General features: G+C 39.8%; 1 protein-coding gene across 1 annotated transcript in view; it reads right to left on the bottom strand.

Moving 5' to 3' along the window:
* DNAJC3 (DnaJ heat shock protein family (Hsp40) member C3) overlaps nt 1–16,358 on the bottom strand; it is a 45,885-nt gene that overhangs the window by 14,518 nt on the left and 15,009 nt on the right. The window contains 3 exon segments of the mRNA XM_042459125.1: nt 295–447; nt 13,801–13,875; nt 15,663–15,787. Of these exon segments, the coding sequence (XP_042315059.1) occupies nt 295–447; nt 13,801–13,875; nt 15,663–15,787 (353 nt within the window).

Raw genomic sequence — 16,358 nt, 5'->3', positions numbered from 1 at the left:
AGAATCTGTCCCCATATATTCAGATATTCTTTCACAACAGGGATGTGGATGATGTATTTTTAAAACCATTACCACCACACCCCAAACTAGTTTTGTATTATATCACAGCCAATAATGGAATTTGAGTGATAAGAGAGTACCTAACCAGGTGTTTACTATGACTCCATGCTCAGATAATTTGGGAGTTTATATGACATGATATTACAAATTAGAATGTGTCATGTGAAGTTGCTCATCTGACAATTTCAGAAATCACAATTATGTCTTGGTGGCAGTTTATACTCTGGGACTCACATTTAGAATTTCATCCAGGAAACCAATAGCTGTATAGTAATCTCCCTCGAGATATGCAGATTGTGCTTGGGAATGTAGGCGCTGCATTTCATCAGACTTCATTAGCTGGGAGCGAGCTTCTGCTTGTTCTTTGTCACTTTGACTGGACTGGAGCTGTAAACAAAAGATACACAATAACAAAACAATTACACCTTCAAACCAAGTCATCTCACAAGTCATTACCTTACCACACAAAACAAGGCAAATATATGTGAATTAATACCTTTGAAAAATGTATCTAGAGAAGATTTCCTTTATTGATTCAGCAATGCAGAGTACTATCAAGAGTTCAGATACATATGCGGAGCTCCTGCCTACTCACAAGCAGTTCCCCATTCACTTCAGCAGAGAATAACTGTTTCCATAATGATAGACTGGAACTATTGACACTGGAGAAATAAAGAAGTTTGACACCACTTTAATTGACATGGCTACCTCCTGTGGAATCCTGGGGCTTGTAGTTTGGTGAGGTTTTCTGCCTGGTCAGAGAACTTTTGTGCCTCACCAAACATAAATCCCAGGATTCCAAAGGAGGTAGCCATGTCAATTAAGGTGGTGTCAAACTGCTTATATTTCTGCAGTGCATATACACCCTAGGAAACCCCACACAGAGAAGTTGTGTGTGTGTACCCGAGAACATAACCACCAATCTTCCTCAGGTACTCTCTGAACTTTCTCTTTTGCTTTTCATTACTATAAATTTATGTCCATATTTCATGTTCTTTTATAATTTCCTTTTAAAAATTCTAGTCAATATTTACCTTCGCATAGGTTCTTCACAAAATAGGCATATTTTGTGAAGGACCTATGCGAAGGTAAATATCCTGAAGCTCACTGGGCTTGCACATGCCCACTTCTACACAGCCTTAGTACTTTCCTAATTCTCTCATAGAGAACATAAGGCACGTTACAGATAGGCCCATCTGTTCTTCTTCAAAAATAAATAATGCCAAGTAATTTCATAGAAGGAAGATACACTTATGAAGAAGCAAATACTGGACCATGAGACCTTTTGTTGTGCTTTGACTGTAGGGAGGGGTTTGACTTTGTAGTTCTCTGTCCAGCAGAAAACTTTCTAAATCAAGGTCTTGTTGCCCAGTTAGAATAAAAAAATAATTGGGTGCTGCTTTTTACATCATCATAGATATCTGCTTAACCACATACAGATTCTGAAGCAGAAGAAGAAAATCAAAGTAGTTAAATAGCATTCAAAATAGTGTTGGTAGACAGGGGAGCGATATATAAACTTCACACTGAAGCCTCAGGTACCCTCCATAAGATGCTTGTGGTAATAGTTGAGCCCATCATCCTTACAGATGACAAGAATCATGCCCCTCAGAGGAACAATCACAATCTCCCAACACTGATTTAACAGATTTTAGTGATGGGGAAAAGCAAAAATCCTTGACCAAAGAAGATCTTGCCAGGGTGGCCTAACTAGGTGGTCAGGCCAAGAATTGATACACAGTCCTCTCCTGGATATCACAAAGCACTAGAAATGGAAAGGGCCAGCCCATTAAGGCTATTATACTATTACGTGTAGTATGGTGTAGTGGTTTGAGTGTTAGACTGCAACTCTAGAGACCAGAGTTCAAAAACCTGCTCAGCCACGGAATTCTACTACGTGATCTTGGACAAGTCACTCTCTCAGCCTCAGAGGAAAGCAAAGGCAAACCCCTTCTGAACAAATCTTGCCCGCGATAGGTTACCTTAGGGTCACTGTGAGTTGGAAATGACTTGAAGGCACATAACACAGAAATGCTATTTGAATCACAGAATCACAGAGTTGGAACAGAACACACGGGCCATTTAGCCCAACCCCATGCTGCCATGCAGGAACACACAATTAAAGCACCTCCGACAGATGGCTGTCCAGCCTCTGTTTTAAAACCTCCAAAAAAGGAGACTCCACCACACTCTGAGGCAACATATTCCACTGTTGAATAGACCGTCAGGAAGTTCCTCCTGAGATTTAGGTGGAATCTCTTTTCCTGTAGTTTAAATTCCATTGCTCCTTTCCTAGTCTCTAAAGCAGAATACAGTGGTACTATCACTTCCCTTGATCTAGACACTCTACTACTGATGCAACCAAGAATCACATTGGCTTTCTTGGTTGTCACATCACATTGCTGGTTCATGTTCAGCCTGTGGTCTACTAAGACTCCCAGATCCTTTCACATCTTCTCTAGCCAGGTATCTCCCATCCTATATCTGTGCATTTCATTTTTCCTGCCTAGGTGTAGGACCTTACATTTCTCCCTGTTGAAATTCAGTTTGTTAGCTTTAGCCCAGACCTCTAATCTGTCAAAGTTATTTTTAATTTTAATCCTGTTCTCTGGGGAATTAGCAACCCCTCCCATATATACTTGACTATAAATTCACCATAAGTCAAAGGCAGGTTTGCAGACTAAAATTATGGATTTCGATACCCGTGGATAAGTCGAGGGTAAAACCTAGGGCTATGTAATAAAGGATGTAAAGGTGAAGCAAAGGAAAACTCTATCAAGGAGCTTACAAAATTCTGGCAGGCATAACTGTTTGCACTCACACTAAAGGCTAGAAGGATGAGGAGGGAACTAAGGCAAATCATGGCTGTGTGATATGTGCGGGAGGCACCCAGGCATAGGTGGGGATATGAAAATGCACACATGCAAAAAGAATGAAAAGGCAAAGCAAAACAAATGGCAAGCATGTTAGCACTGATGTGATACTAACTTTAATGTGATAACTTTGCCTGATTTTAACCCAGAAAAGCGAACAAATATACACAAATGTCTTATTCAAATCCTTCAGAACCCTATTATTCTCAGCACTCTTTTGAGGGGAAGCACCAAAAAGCTGTCACTAATGCAGTATAATAAATACAGTAGACCTGTGGATGAGTCGACCCAGGTTTTTGGAGTCAGTTTTTTGACTAAGATTTCCTAGACTTATACATCACTATATACAGTAAACTGTGGGAAAGCACTGCAGTGCCAAAAGCAAAACTATTAGGTACATGGCAGGAGGAAGGCAAAGGATATGTTTTATAACAAACATGGTCTGTTGAATTTTGAGAATTATACTTGAGTAGGAAGTTTAAAAAGATAGCATTTTCCTTTATTATGAGAGAAAATGAGAAACAATGAAACTCCAGTAAATAATTTCATGAATACTCCTTCATGAAATGAATAAAAGAATCACAATTTAAAACACCCCAAGCCTTCAAATGTCATTGTGAAGGCCCAGCCTTTCAAAGAAATATTGAGAAGCAGCTGCAGATTCTAGAAGGGGAGCCATTTTTTTGTTTCCAGCTTCCAATGTTGTGAATCCTTTAACACAAAGAAAGAAATCAAAACAACCAAAGAGAGAGGTTGTATTACTCAAGGCATTAAAATGCACAGACCTGCCACTATTGTTGTTTTTGTTCATTAGTCACAAGCCATTATTAAAAAATGGGGAGCTCCAGGTATTGTCATGCTTGTTTTAGACATTTAGGTGTTTAGAAGCACAAGCCTGCTCACCAGGCAGAAACAGGTTTACTTTTGCCCCTGTACAGTGAGTAATATGTTTATACCCAGCACTTGTACAAATAATAAATGATTACAAGGCATTCTCCTTCCCCATTCAAAGCTTATATCCTTAAAAGGAATCTTTATTATTTCCATGTATGTAAATATATTTATCATGATTACAGAAATACTTGAATGCTAACAAGAAAACAAACAAGGCCATGAATCTTCCTCATGCGCTGTACCACTCAAATGCAAGCAAGAGCAAAGGAAACAAAGGGAGGATAAAGATGCTTACATGGTGGTATCATGAGAGTGAGGCAAAAACGGCAGAAACAGATAAATATCTTGAGTTTCTGAAATTCATAACAACTAAGATCTTTAAAAAATAGTACAAATTTAAATGGCCAAACAACCTGGTGTGAGGTTGCAGATGTGACAAGAATCTAGAGGAAGCTCATTATACTGATACTGTGGTTCCAGGCAGGCTTCTTGAAGGACCATATTCTCCCATACAACCCTGCCTGTGCTTTGAGGGCTTCTGGGGAAGGCCTTCTCTCAGTCCCAGTCCTCTTACAGGCACATTTGGTGGGGAAATGGGAGAGGATCTTCTTAACAGTGGTGCCACCTGGATTGGTGCCACCTGATGCAGGGAGGTGCAGACAGGAAGGGTGCTGCATCTTCCCCCTGACTACTTGCCCCTTGTGACTTCTTCACCAGCCCGGCTCCCTCCTCAAGCAGAAAGCCAGGGCAGTGACGAAGCTATGAAGAGTGCACTTGCCTGAACGCCATTCTTGCTGCCACCTCAGCTCCTGCCCCTTGGCTTCCTCTCACCAGATGCAGAGTGGGGTAGGCTGATGGGGCTGTGTGCCAGCAGCAACCTGCCCCATCTCCCTGCTGCTCACCCTTTGTGGCTTTGTCCCCAGCCTGGTTCCATCCCCAGGGAGGAAGCCAAGCCAGGAACAAAACCACAAGGGGTGTGTTCGCCCCTCTACCACCACCTTGGCTCCTTCCCTGGTGAAGCCATGCTAATCTTCTCTGTATCGTTCCAATTTTTCCCTGGTGAAGCCATAAGCGGCACACTTCCCCTTTGCCGCAGTGGGAAGAGGACCAGGGTGCCACTCCTCCTGTAGGGTGTCAACTAGTGCAGTCTGCACCTGCCCAGTGACACCACTGAATCTTCATGCTTCCACAACTCTCTGCCAAGGGAGGGTCAAAGGAGAGTCATCTCCTGTTAGCTTTCGGAAACTGTACTGTTTTTACTTCTTGTCTTTTTAATGCATGTGTTTTAAATTGTTCTTAATTTTGCAGACAATTTAATAACATTTTAACATTAGCTTTTTGCTTGCATGCGTTTTTTTTTTAAAATCTGTATCTGTTTTAATACACCTTTGAGGCCTAGTTCTGGGGAGTAAAAGCAGTCATTATGTGAAATGAGCTCATGTTATGGTTGTGCACATACAGGTGATAAAAGATACACATTTTCCTAGAGTGCACAAAGAAAATGGTAATTAACACAGAAGACCACTTCATTTTAACTAACTGCCCCAGAAGCATATGTAGACAGAAACATTACAAAAGCATTCTTCCAGCCCAGCATCTCCATGTTATCTATATTACCCTATATTACCCATCATCCCCAACCAAGCTGAAAATTAACCATGCCTGGGTCCTACTGCTATCAAAAGGGATCCATGTTATTAATGACAACTTCATTTCCACCCATTTTAATGAGACTAAACCATAATTACCTTTCCCAAGATCCAACCAAGTGTTTGCCATTTTAAAAAAAGGATTTATTTTTATCAGATAATTATCTGCAGATATCAAGAGAGGTGGGCTACACAATGTGTTTAACAACACAGGATGGAGATATTTGGTATAGCTTTCTCCCCGCCACATACTGCAGTAAATAATAAGTGCAGGAACAATGTCGAAACAACAGATACGAAAAACTGTCTGCCAAAGAAGAGCCAGAGCTGGTGTATTTCACACACAGAACCAACGCTGAGATAGCACTTTTAGGCATATCCACTTTTTTTTGGGGGGGGGGGGGGGCACAATGACACTTACTTCTGAATAAACAGAATGACCTGAGCTTGGAAGACTCACTTATTTGGGCTCTAACATGCAGACTGTCCCATCCAGCACAACATGGAACTCTGGGAATTAGTCCAAAAAATTAAACTTTCCCCAGCTCTGAGGTTGTGATGCGAGAGATTCTGGCCCCAATCCAAACACAAGCCTTGATCATTTGTAGGGATATGTAGCTATTATGCAATATAAAGAAGTCTCATCTCCATCAGCAATTCTAATATTTGTATCACTTATGGTTTTATATTTGTATCATTTAGAGGCTTCCTGTCTCTCTCAGGAAATTTACCCTTTAAAAAAAAAAAAAAAAGTGTCACGCTAAGAAATCACTGCCATGATCATCAAAAGTTTGTCAAGTTAAGCTTTCTGGCCATAAAAATAATGATGCTAGCAAAACTTATGGCTATAAAAATATACTGCAATGACCTCCCTATAGCAAGATAATGTAAGTGATAAAAAAAAACCATTCAGTACAGCTTAATTAGTGGTTTAACACCAGTATAAAACAGATGAGATGCAAGTGGTCAAAATGCTTTTAAAAGTGATTTGTGTGCACAATTTATCTCTGCTTTATGAATTTAGGTTGCTTTGTTAAGCCAAAAACACAGCTACATGTATTGGATTTTACAGTCTGTCATGCTGAGCTTTATCAGCTTACATCTCTAGTGTGCATGTTCCTAAGGTTGGCGATGGGTAATTTATCCATTTTTATAGCTAACTCATTTTATAACCCACAGTGCAATGCTTTTTAAGAATCCATAATACACCATCAGGCACAATAGAAGCTGTTTAATCAAATCCTGAAAGCTGATTCTTTGAAATAAACCAAACCAAACCAGATAATTCAAAACAAACAGAAGGATCATTTATGTACTTTTGTTTTGCTAAAACATTTTGCACTTCTTTTAAAATACAGTATTCAGTTAACTTTAAGAACAAAGGCTTAATAATACTAATAAGCAAAACAAAAGCCAAGATATCCATACTTTTTGGTGCTAGTGTATCTACCTGTGACCTTTCTAAAGATATGTTTCCTAGAGGTGTGCCTGGCAACTGGGGGAATAGATAGATAGAATCTAGTAAAGTTCTATGTACATTCTGCTTGTACACCTCTCGCAGACATCTGGCTGGTGGTGAAAATAACTGTACATTATATATAGATGTAAGTGCATATGTATATACTTATATATGTGTATGTGTGTGTGTCAATCTGTCTGTCTGTCTATTTATCTATATCCTGGTTGTTCTTAACTCATCTATGAACACCAGATGTGAGGAACATTTGGTGAACAACTCCCACAGCCTCTTACCACTGACCAGCTAAGGGATGTTAGAAACCAAAATGTTGCTTGGGATATTCAGTTTGGTTACCCGTGCTGTATGGCAGTTATTATGACAGATCATTCAACTGACCACCTGTTGTGATCACTAGAAATGTGACTGAGCCCTAATATGAAGTAAACTGAGGTAAAGTCAATTCACTTGAGTGGCAAATGAGTCTAGGTCGGGGTGGGCAAAGTGCAAACTGTGGGCTGTATGTGGCTCCCTAGGGCTGTTATTGTGGTGCTACAGAATGTCCCCAAATGCACTGTAGGAGTGTGGCAGACATTTCTCACAAAAGTTAAAAATAATTGCATGCATATATGTGTGTGTGTGTGTACACACACACACACATAATTTTTACCCCCAAATGCTTCGAAGTGTCTACTTTGGGGTGTGGGATGCATTTCCACCCCATTTCCCTGGGCCAAATTACTGTATGCCTCCATACCTGCAAAGACTAATTGGTGGGAGCAGGTGCGGCACCCCAAAATCTCAGGTAGTGGTGGTGGAGCTAATGTGGCTAAAATGAGTTACCACTTTCCAGGCCTGATGGTTTGAAGAAACAGAAATGAGCCTTTACAGCTTTGTGAAAACTCATGCTTCTGTGAATTGGGAACATTTAGCTGAAAAGCTCAACATGTTTGGTAATAAAAACGTTGAATTTATCCCAAAGACTACACTGGAGTATACGAGAAACAATGTAAGGGCTGTTCGACAGTGGAATGCACTCCCTCGGAGGGTGATAGAGTCTCCTTCCTTGGAGGTCTTTAAACAGAGGCTGGATGGCCATCTGTCAGGGATGCTTTGATTTGGATTTCCTGCATGGCAGGGGGTTGGACTGGATGGCCCTAGTGGTCTCTTCCAACTCTATGATTCTATGATTCTATGATCTTTTAGGCAACTATATTGTTGCCATGGATATAGATTTATATGCCAAAAGAAAAACAGAAACACTGAACAGACAAATCTGTTTGTATTTGAGGTGCGTGTGCACATATACTCAATGTTTTAGTTTCCTTGTGGAAGAAACAGACTGTGCATCTATGGCCCGGTACAGATGGGCAAAATGTGGCGTGGCAGCGGCATCACTAGGGTTAAGGAGCACGCACCATGCACACGCTCCCTAACCCTAGTACGTACTGGCAGTGGCAAAATGGTGGCCACCATTACAACGTGATGGACGCATAGCATCCACATGTCGCGCCGCGCTTGTGATGTAATGAGCTTGCCATTTGTGCACTTGGGCATCGCAAGTGCGACGCTAAAAGAACTTGCTTTTTCTGGGTTCTTTTTCCACCGCGGGAAGCCTTACGGTTTGGCCGCTGGGGCTTCCCTCCGGCGCAAATCCAGGCGCCGGCAGGCCGCCCTTTTTGGGCGGTCTGTATCCCGCCTATATTCAGAAGGGTACAGACATTTCAAGTACTTCAACCACAAAGTCTGGGAATTTGGAAAAATACGAGTGCACTCAGAATTCCCTTTTGCAGTTAAAAAAAAAAGCCATGTCAGAACAGCAAAAGAAGAAGAAAGAAAATTATATTCTTTTTACCAGGGGGACAAGAAATGTTATTATGATATTATGGGGAGAGTGGTAAGAAGTTATGGGCTGTTGCTTTTTTTAAAGAGCAGAGTTGGACAAACATCAAACAGGCATAAATAAGCCCACACAGGTTTTCTTTTTTTGTGGGGGCTATTAGGCTAATATTTTAAAAAATTGCTTCTGTCAAGCAGGCTGAAAGGAAGGACTGGTTATTCTACTGCCTACCAGCAGCAGCAGCCTACTGCATTCCCATGGCTGGTCATGGAGAAAGAGTTTCCTTTCTCCATGATTATCATGGAAACTAACTGGTTGGCAGAGAAGGAATGGAATTATCTATCCATCCATCCTCCACCAGCCATCTCATTTATCTTAGAATTACTGGTGTTTTGTGACAACTAGACAAATTGTTAAATTCAAGGCTGAAAAAAGGCATACCACAGAGAAATTGAGCTCAGAAGATGAGGCCATATAAACATTTTAAAATCCCAATTTAAGTACACATCATATTGTTTCTAAGGGTTTCTTCCACTCGGGACTATCTAACTGTAAATGAAAAGCATACATATCTGTAGTCTTATAAAACAGACAGGATATCATTTAAAAAAAGATGTAAACAAATCCATACCACACCATAGAATATATATTCAATTTACAAAGAAAGTAGCTCTCAAGTCTAGTCTTTGCTGGCCTCTAGTGGAACAACACAAAATGGCCAATATGTTTATAGCTCTCCAGGTTTCATAACAGGAGTGCTTCTCCTCCAAGAGTGTGAGAATGTGGGACACTAATGAGGAAAACGGTATTTATGTGACAGTTCCAGGCATCCAGCAAAAATAGTTAATATCTGTAATTCTGGCCCTCCTTCTTGAAATTAACAGGGCATGGTTTTACAGGCAGCAAGGGAGTACGTACCCTGTGTCCCAGTCCCCAGCCAGCAGGTGCCCCTCCTGTCACCTTGAAGCTGTACAGACATTGACCAGAATTACCATGAGGACAAAATCTTTGCAGCTACCTTTGTTTCATCCAAAGGAAAAGGCACTTGCATGGTACCATTCTGGTGTCTATATTTCTACTAGGTTTTTTCATCTGGAGGTCAGTTGACAAAGAATAGAATTGCAAAAAACAAGCTTTTTGCAGCAGTCATTTAAAAAAAAAGTCTTCTCTCTCATGCACAACCTTCCCAACCCACTTTTAACAAATATTGCCACGTATGTACCCAAACTAGATGGTTTAGCTTTACTGCTTGGCAGAGCCACCCAAGTGATTTATTTTCTTACCTTAGGAACAGAATTTTTCTTCTGAGCAACAGACTAGTTCTACCTGAAATACACCATACTTGTAACTCCCCACAACAAGCCACTTAAACTTTCTCAAGTGAAGATCCTAAAGTATTCTATTCATACTTTCCCTTTCCCCCATAATACTTGCATTTTTTGGAACGAACAATCAGCACTAAAAAAAGTGGTACCATATTTAACCAAAATTACACAGGCAACAGAAATAGAGCATTCAGAACCCTGAATACAACTGTTCAGCAACTTGTTCACAGGGACAAAGAGAACCACTATAATAATGAGTGCAGAGAAATAGAAGATAACAAAAAAGGAAAAACAAGATATCTTTTCCACGAGATTAAAAAAAATAAAAAGAGAAATTTAAATGAATAGTTCCCCAGAGGAACACATTACATGACAATGTACAAATAAAAAGATGATGGAAACAATACACTGAAGAACTATATAAAAGAGAAGAAAGAATGACAGATTCATTCAAGGAAGAGCCATTTGAGGATGCATCTACAATTTCAGAAAGTGAAGTGGAAGTTCCACTCCATAAGTCACCAGGAACAGATAGCATACCAATACAGTTGCTTCAAGCTACAGAGACAGAATCTATTCTAGCTCTAACTAAAATCTAACTAAAAACAATGTCCCAGATTGAAAATGGTCAATATACATTCCAGTCCCCAAGAAAGGGGCCACCAGGACTGCAGCAACCACAGGACCATTGCATTGTTTCCTATGCAACAAAGTGATGCTCAAAATTCTAAAACAAAAGCTTTTACCATAATGGAGTGAGAAATGCCAGCTGTCCAGGTTGGGTTCAGGAAAGAAAGCTTCATGAGGGATCATATTGCAAACATATGTTGCACAATGAAGTGTGCCAAAGAAATTCAGAAGAAAATATGCCTGTGCTCTATAGATTATAGCAAAGCCTTTGATTATGTACCGTATATACTCTCCTCCGGCACTTAGGAATTGGCTGGGAGAGGTCCAGAGAAGGAGAAACAGAAATGCTATTTCCCCCTTTCCATTCTTCCTTATAGCCCCCTAAGTTTTACCCTTGACTTATCCACGGGTCATATCAAAATCCAGGATTTTCACCCTGAAACCTTCCCTTGACTTATACATGAGGTCGACTTATACTGAGTACATATGGTATATCATAAAAAACTATTGGTTACTCCTCAAGAAATGGGTGTGCCACATTTGATTGTCCTGATTGGTATTCAGGACAAGGAGTTACTGTTGGAATAGAATACAGAGAAACAGAATGGTTTCCAATTGGCAAGGTGGTCAAGCAAGCACCCTATCTATTTCACGTGTAAATTGAACATATCATACATAAAGTATGAATTTACATCATACTTTAGACTCAGAGAAAGGAGATATGAAAACAATTTACAATGGCACGATATTACTAGCAGAACTTAGCAAAAGCTTGGAACGATCAATGAAGGAAGCAATGGAAGAAAGTGTAAAGGCAGGTTATCAGTTGAACATTAAGAAAACAAAAATACAGTGGACCCTCAGTATCTGTGGTTTTGATATCTGCTGATCTGAGCAACCATGGATCAAAATGAAGAAACTCTTTTAAACCTTTGATGGCCAGGCTGAGAAGCAGTCCCAGGGCACTAGGAGAGGCTGAGGCAAGCTGATACCTGCCTCCCCCATGGAAGTCCATTCATCCACAAAGCCACAGTCAGAACTGCCAGAATTTAAACTCCTGCTTTCCCACTTTCTCACAAGGAAGCCTCTTCCAGAATTTAAACTCTTGCTTACCTACTTTCTTGCAAGGAAGCTTCATGTAGAATTTAAATTTCTATTTACTTTCTAACAGGGAAGCTTCTGACAGAATTTAAACCCCTTTCCATCTGATATATCTCCTTGCTCCCACTCCTTCTGCTGTCTCTCTCTGAGGTGGATTGGTGGCAAAGGAGTTTAAAATCTGGCAGAGGCTTTTTGATGAGAAGGTTGAGAATGTGGGAAACAGGGTCAGTAAAGGGTTTTAAATTTGTCAGGACCTTTGTGATAGGAAGGTGGGAAACAATGCAGGAAGAATGCCTTCCTGGTTCCCAGACCCTGATGCTAAGATAATTATAAATGTTAAATACTGACTTGAGCATCTGTGACTTTTGGCATCCACAGGGGTTTCTGGAACCAAACCTCCATGGATACGGAGGGCCCACTCTAATGGCCACAGATTGATGAAGACACTGAAATAGTTCAAGATTTTCCATACCTTGGGTCAGTCAATCAGAGTGGAGACTACAATCAAGAAACTGGAAGTAGAAGAAGAAAAGTAAGACTTGGAAGGGCAGCTGTGAAGGAACGAGACAAGATCTTAAAGTGTCCATGATAGATAATTAAATACTAAAATTACAATGATCCCTGTCATTGTATTTCCAGTTTCTACATATGATTGTGAAAGCTGGACACTGAAGAAAGTTGACAGGAAGGAAATCAACTCATTTGGCATATTGGTCTATGGATACTGTGGACTGCTAAAAAGACAAATGAATGGGTCCTCAAGCAAATGAACCCTTAACGCTTCCTAAAAGCCAAGATTACTAAACTGAGACTTTTGCGTTTTCGACATATCATGAGAAGACATGACTCTTGATAATAATGTTTGGTAAGGTAGAAGACAGTAGAAAAGAGGAAGACCACATTGCATATGGACAGAATTAATCAGGAAAACCATGGCCCGGAGTCTTCAAGAGCAAGGCAGTTGATGATAGGGTTAAATTAACAAGAAGAATTAAATTAAATTAAAATTAATAAAAAATATATTTCTGCCTCAAGAAGAAGAGCCCTCCCTCCATCCCAACTGTCATCATCAGACCTGGGAGGGAGTGAAAAAGACAGGCCCAATTCCATCATGCCTAACTGTGAATTTCTGTAACTCACGTCACTCTATTTTATTTTATTGTATTTTATTTATTTTTTATATTTTATTTTATTGTATTCTCTATATTTTTATTCCTGTAACCCACCCGGATTCCTTGTGATTGGATGAGCTATAAATAAATTATTATTATTATTATTATTATTATTATTATTATTATTATTATTAGGGTAACTTGGAAGTCTCTCCTTAATAGAATCTCCATAAGTATAAGTTAACATGATGGCAGTTAACAACAAGATAGGCAAAGAAAGCATAAATAGCTTATGTTATTTATACTGCAAGGATGGACAGAATTTAGGCTTGTAGAATCTGTTGCATTTTTTTTATCAGAACCACTCAATCTAGGTCTACCAGAAGAAATACAATGATTCAACAAGGCTGGCATACATGTTGAGTGAAAGACAAGGACACCTCTGAGCTCATGCTCAACCCAGGAACCTATTTGCAATACCAAAACCAAACATGCATACAGAAATAAGTAGGAGAGAGGTACTGAATGCAGGATTTACAGTACTTCTAAAAAAATGTGATAGGCCTGCAGTGTTACTTCTTCTCTTTAGCACCTTCTTTTCATTGGTTTAGGGCATTTCAGTCTAGAAAATATTATCTAAAGAGACCATACAGATTTTCATGCTCCAGAATTACTCTGGCCTCAACATCAGACAAAAAGGTATTATCATTCTGTAAAACGGGGGCTATCCAATAGAACACACGGAAGATATCTAGATTGCATTAACCTGTGCTTGTTTCAGCATATGCCTGTAAGACCTTACTGTCATTGCTGATAGTAGCAATGACCTTGCTATGCCATTGCTGAGGTTTATAACTTACCACTCTTTTAAAATCCTCTTCGGCTTCATCAAACTTTCCTTGCTTGAGCAGCAGATGTCCCCTTTGCAGCCTTGCCTAAAATGAAGGAAACAGTTCTGTAGCATGCAAATAGCCAATACAGTGGTACCTCGGGTTACGAAATTAATTCGTTCCGCGGCTAATTTCGTAACCCGAAAAACCTTCGTAAGCCGAATTGCCATAGGCGCTAATGGAAAAATAGCTCTCTGCTGCCCTCCGGTGGCGGAAAATAGCGCCGAGGTTTTTTCGTAACCCGAAGAAACCTTCGTAAGCCGAAACAATAAATCCCTATGGGATTTTTTCGTAACCCGAAAAATTCGTAACCTGGGTAATTCGTATCCCGGGGTACCACTGTAGATTGTAATAGTTATAGTGTCAAATTAAAACCAGGGTTAGAGTGCCAGACTAAGGGCGGAGAGAAATCCAGACGATGTCGTCAAGCTGACTTGGTAACAAGGCACTATCTCTCAGCTTGCACTACCTCATAAGAGTATTATGAGGATAGCATGGAAGGGGAAAGAACTAACCATCTTGAACTCCTTGAAAATAAACCAATGGGATCCTTCAGGACAAATATATTCAGCTCTCCCTCATTCTCTATTTAAAACCATCAAGTTTTTATGCTCCCACTTTCTCATCCTTACCCTTGACCTCACAGCACCTACTGTGTTCCACTTTCCAAACATTGCTATCACACAGTTTCACATACTATCTTGCAAGTTAATGGGATTTACAAGTATCTATAAGCATTTACAGGTTCAGTAGCTATAAATATCTTCAGAGTTCCTCGAACTCTTACCTTGCAGAATTATCAGACTGCCAAAAAAAGAAAAAGAAAAAGAAATCCTGTCACTGGAGTGAGAAAGGATTTTTTCTGATGGTGTAATGTGATTTTCTGCTATGACTCAAGACAATATGGAAAAAAACAGTGTAGATTCTGAAAGGTCTTAATTCTATCATGACCTAAGCACTGGTGGGAATCACGCAGCCCTCCAGATGTTGTTGGATAGCAAATCCCAACAAAACTCACTGGTGAGGGATGATGAAGCTTGCAGCCCAACATCTGAAGGGCTGCATGATTCCCACTTTTGATCTAAAAACATATCTTTCTTCAAAGATTCACCAACAAAACGATAAAATTTTAATATCAACATTTTCAAAATGATTAGTCACTCTTCTCAGAGGTATTAACAGCTTCAGGTTAACAAATGTTTGATTTATTACTTCTGAAAGACTAGAAGTACTAATATCATTATTAACATTATTTATTCAGCTACATCAATGTACATGGAGATTTACAGAATAATCAGAAACACTATATGTATATCCTGGCCACAATGATCAACACTCTGAGAACAGCAGAAACTGAATTAAGAATCCTCCTTAAGAACTAAAATAAGTCCTTAAGAATCCTAACATATACAAGTCCAAATTTTGCTGAAGTTCCATTACTGCTTCAGTTACAATAAATCTTTAGTTAAATAGAAAATAGCTGCAGTGGAACTCTCTCTTTTATCTGACTCAATTGTTACTTCCTGCTCCTACCAAAACATCAATACATTGCATAGTAATCATTGCCTTACCATTCCATCAGGTACAGAATTAGCATTCTGAAAATACTGTCTTCCCTGCTAATGTACCTTTTTGTATTCCACAATTGCTAAAATTTTACTTTACATTTTAACCTGTCCAAGTTATAGGATAATAAAAGTTTTCTGTTGGATTACACCACTTACTGGGGGGGGAAAGAAGATGAAGAGACTCCCATTTAAAAGGCAACATAAAAACAGAGACGAAAAGCCATTTTCATCCACCCTGAAGGAATTTTGGAAAGCGTTGCTTACCGATGTGAAATCCTGCTTTAATTCAACCACCTTGCTTAAGTCACGAATGGCAGCTTTAGATTTGCCCATGGCTAAATAGACTGTGGCTCTTCTGTAATACGCAAGGTAGTTATCAGAGTCCCCTTCTGCAAGTGAAGAAGTAGCAATCAGAACATCGCCTCCAGCCACCCAAAGCTTTGGATACGACTAAGCAAGCAATAAGAAGGAATAATGGCACCATAACCAGAATTTTTAAGCAGTTTCACATCAACATTTAATTAACTGAAGGAGTATTTCCACAGGACAGCAACAGTTTAGATTGCATGGATTAGCATGTATGAACTCAAATGTAAATTTGAAAAATCATAGGCATGCGACAGCATCTACATACCCAGGTTATTCTTTGAGGCTTCAAAAGGTGTGTATTGAAGTGCTTTCCCGCTGTGGAGTAAAGTCAAGCCCCCTGTGTGCTAAAGCTTTTTATCTCAAACAGCAGGCTCACATTTGGATGAGTGTTTTACATTTCTATCCCTAGCTCCTACATCTCCCCTTTGCAGATGGCCAAATAATCATCTCAATCAAGATTAGCAGTGGAATGATCGGCTCAGCATCTCCACTAATTTTGCTGATGCAGCAAACTTTTAAAAGGCAACAGCAGAACAGAGAACAAGTATTGAGACTCTCCTGATCAAGACAATGGGAACATTATGGGATTGT

Source organism: Sceloporus undulatus, chromosome 3 (assembly GCF_019175285.1).
Source record: "Sceloporus undulatus isolate JIND9_A2432 ecotype Alabama chromosome 3, SceUnd_v1.1, whole genome shotgun sequence".
Taxonomy (NCBI): Eukaryota; Metazoa; Chordata; class Lepidosauria; order Squamata; family Phrynosomatidae; genus Sceloporus; species Sceloporus undulatus.
This window is presented reverse-complemented; position numbering and strand designations above follow the sequence as displayed.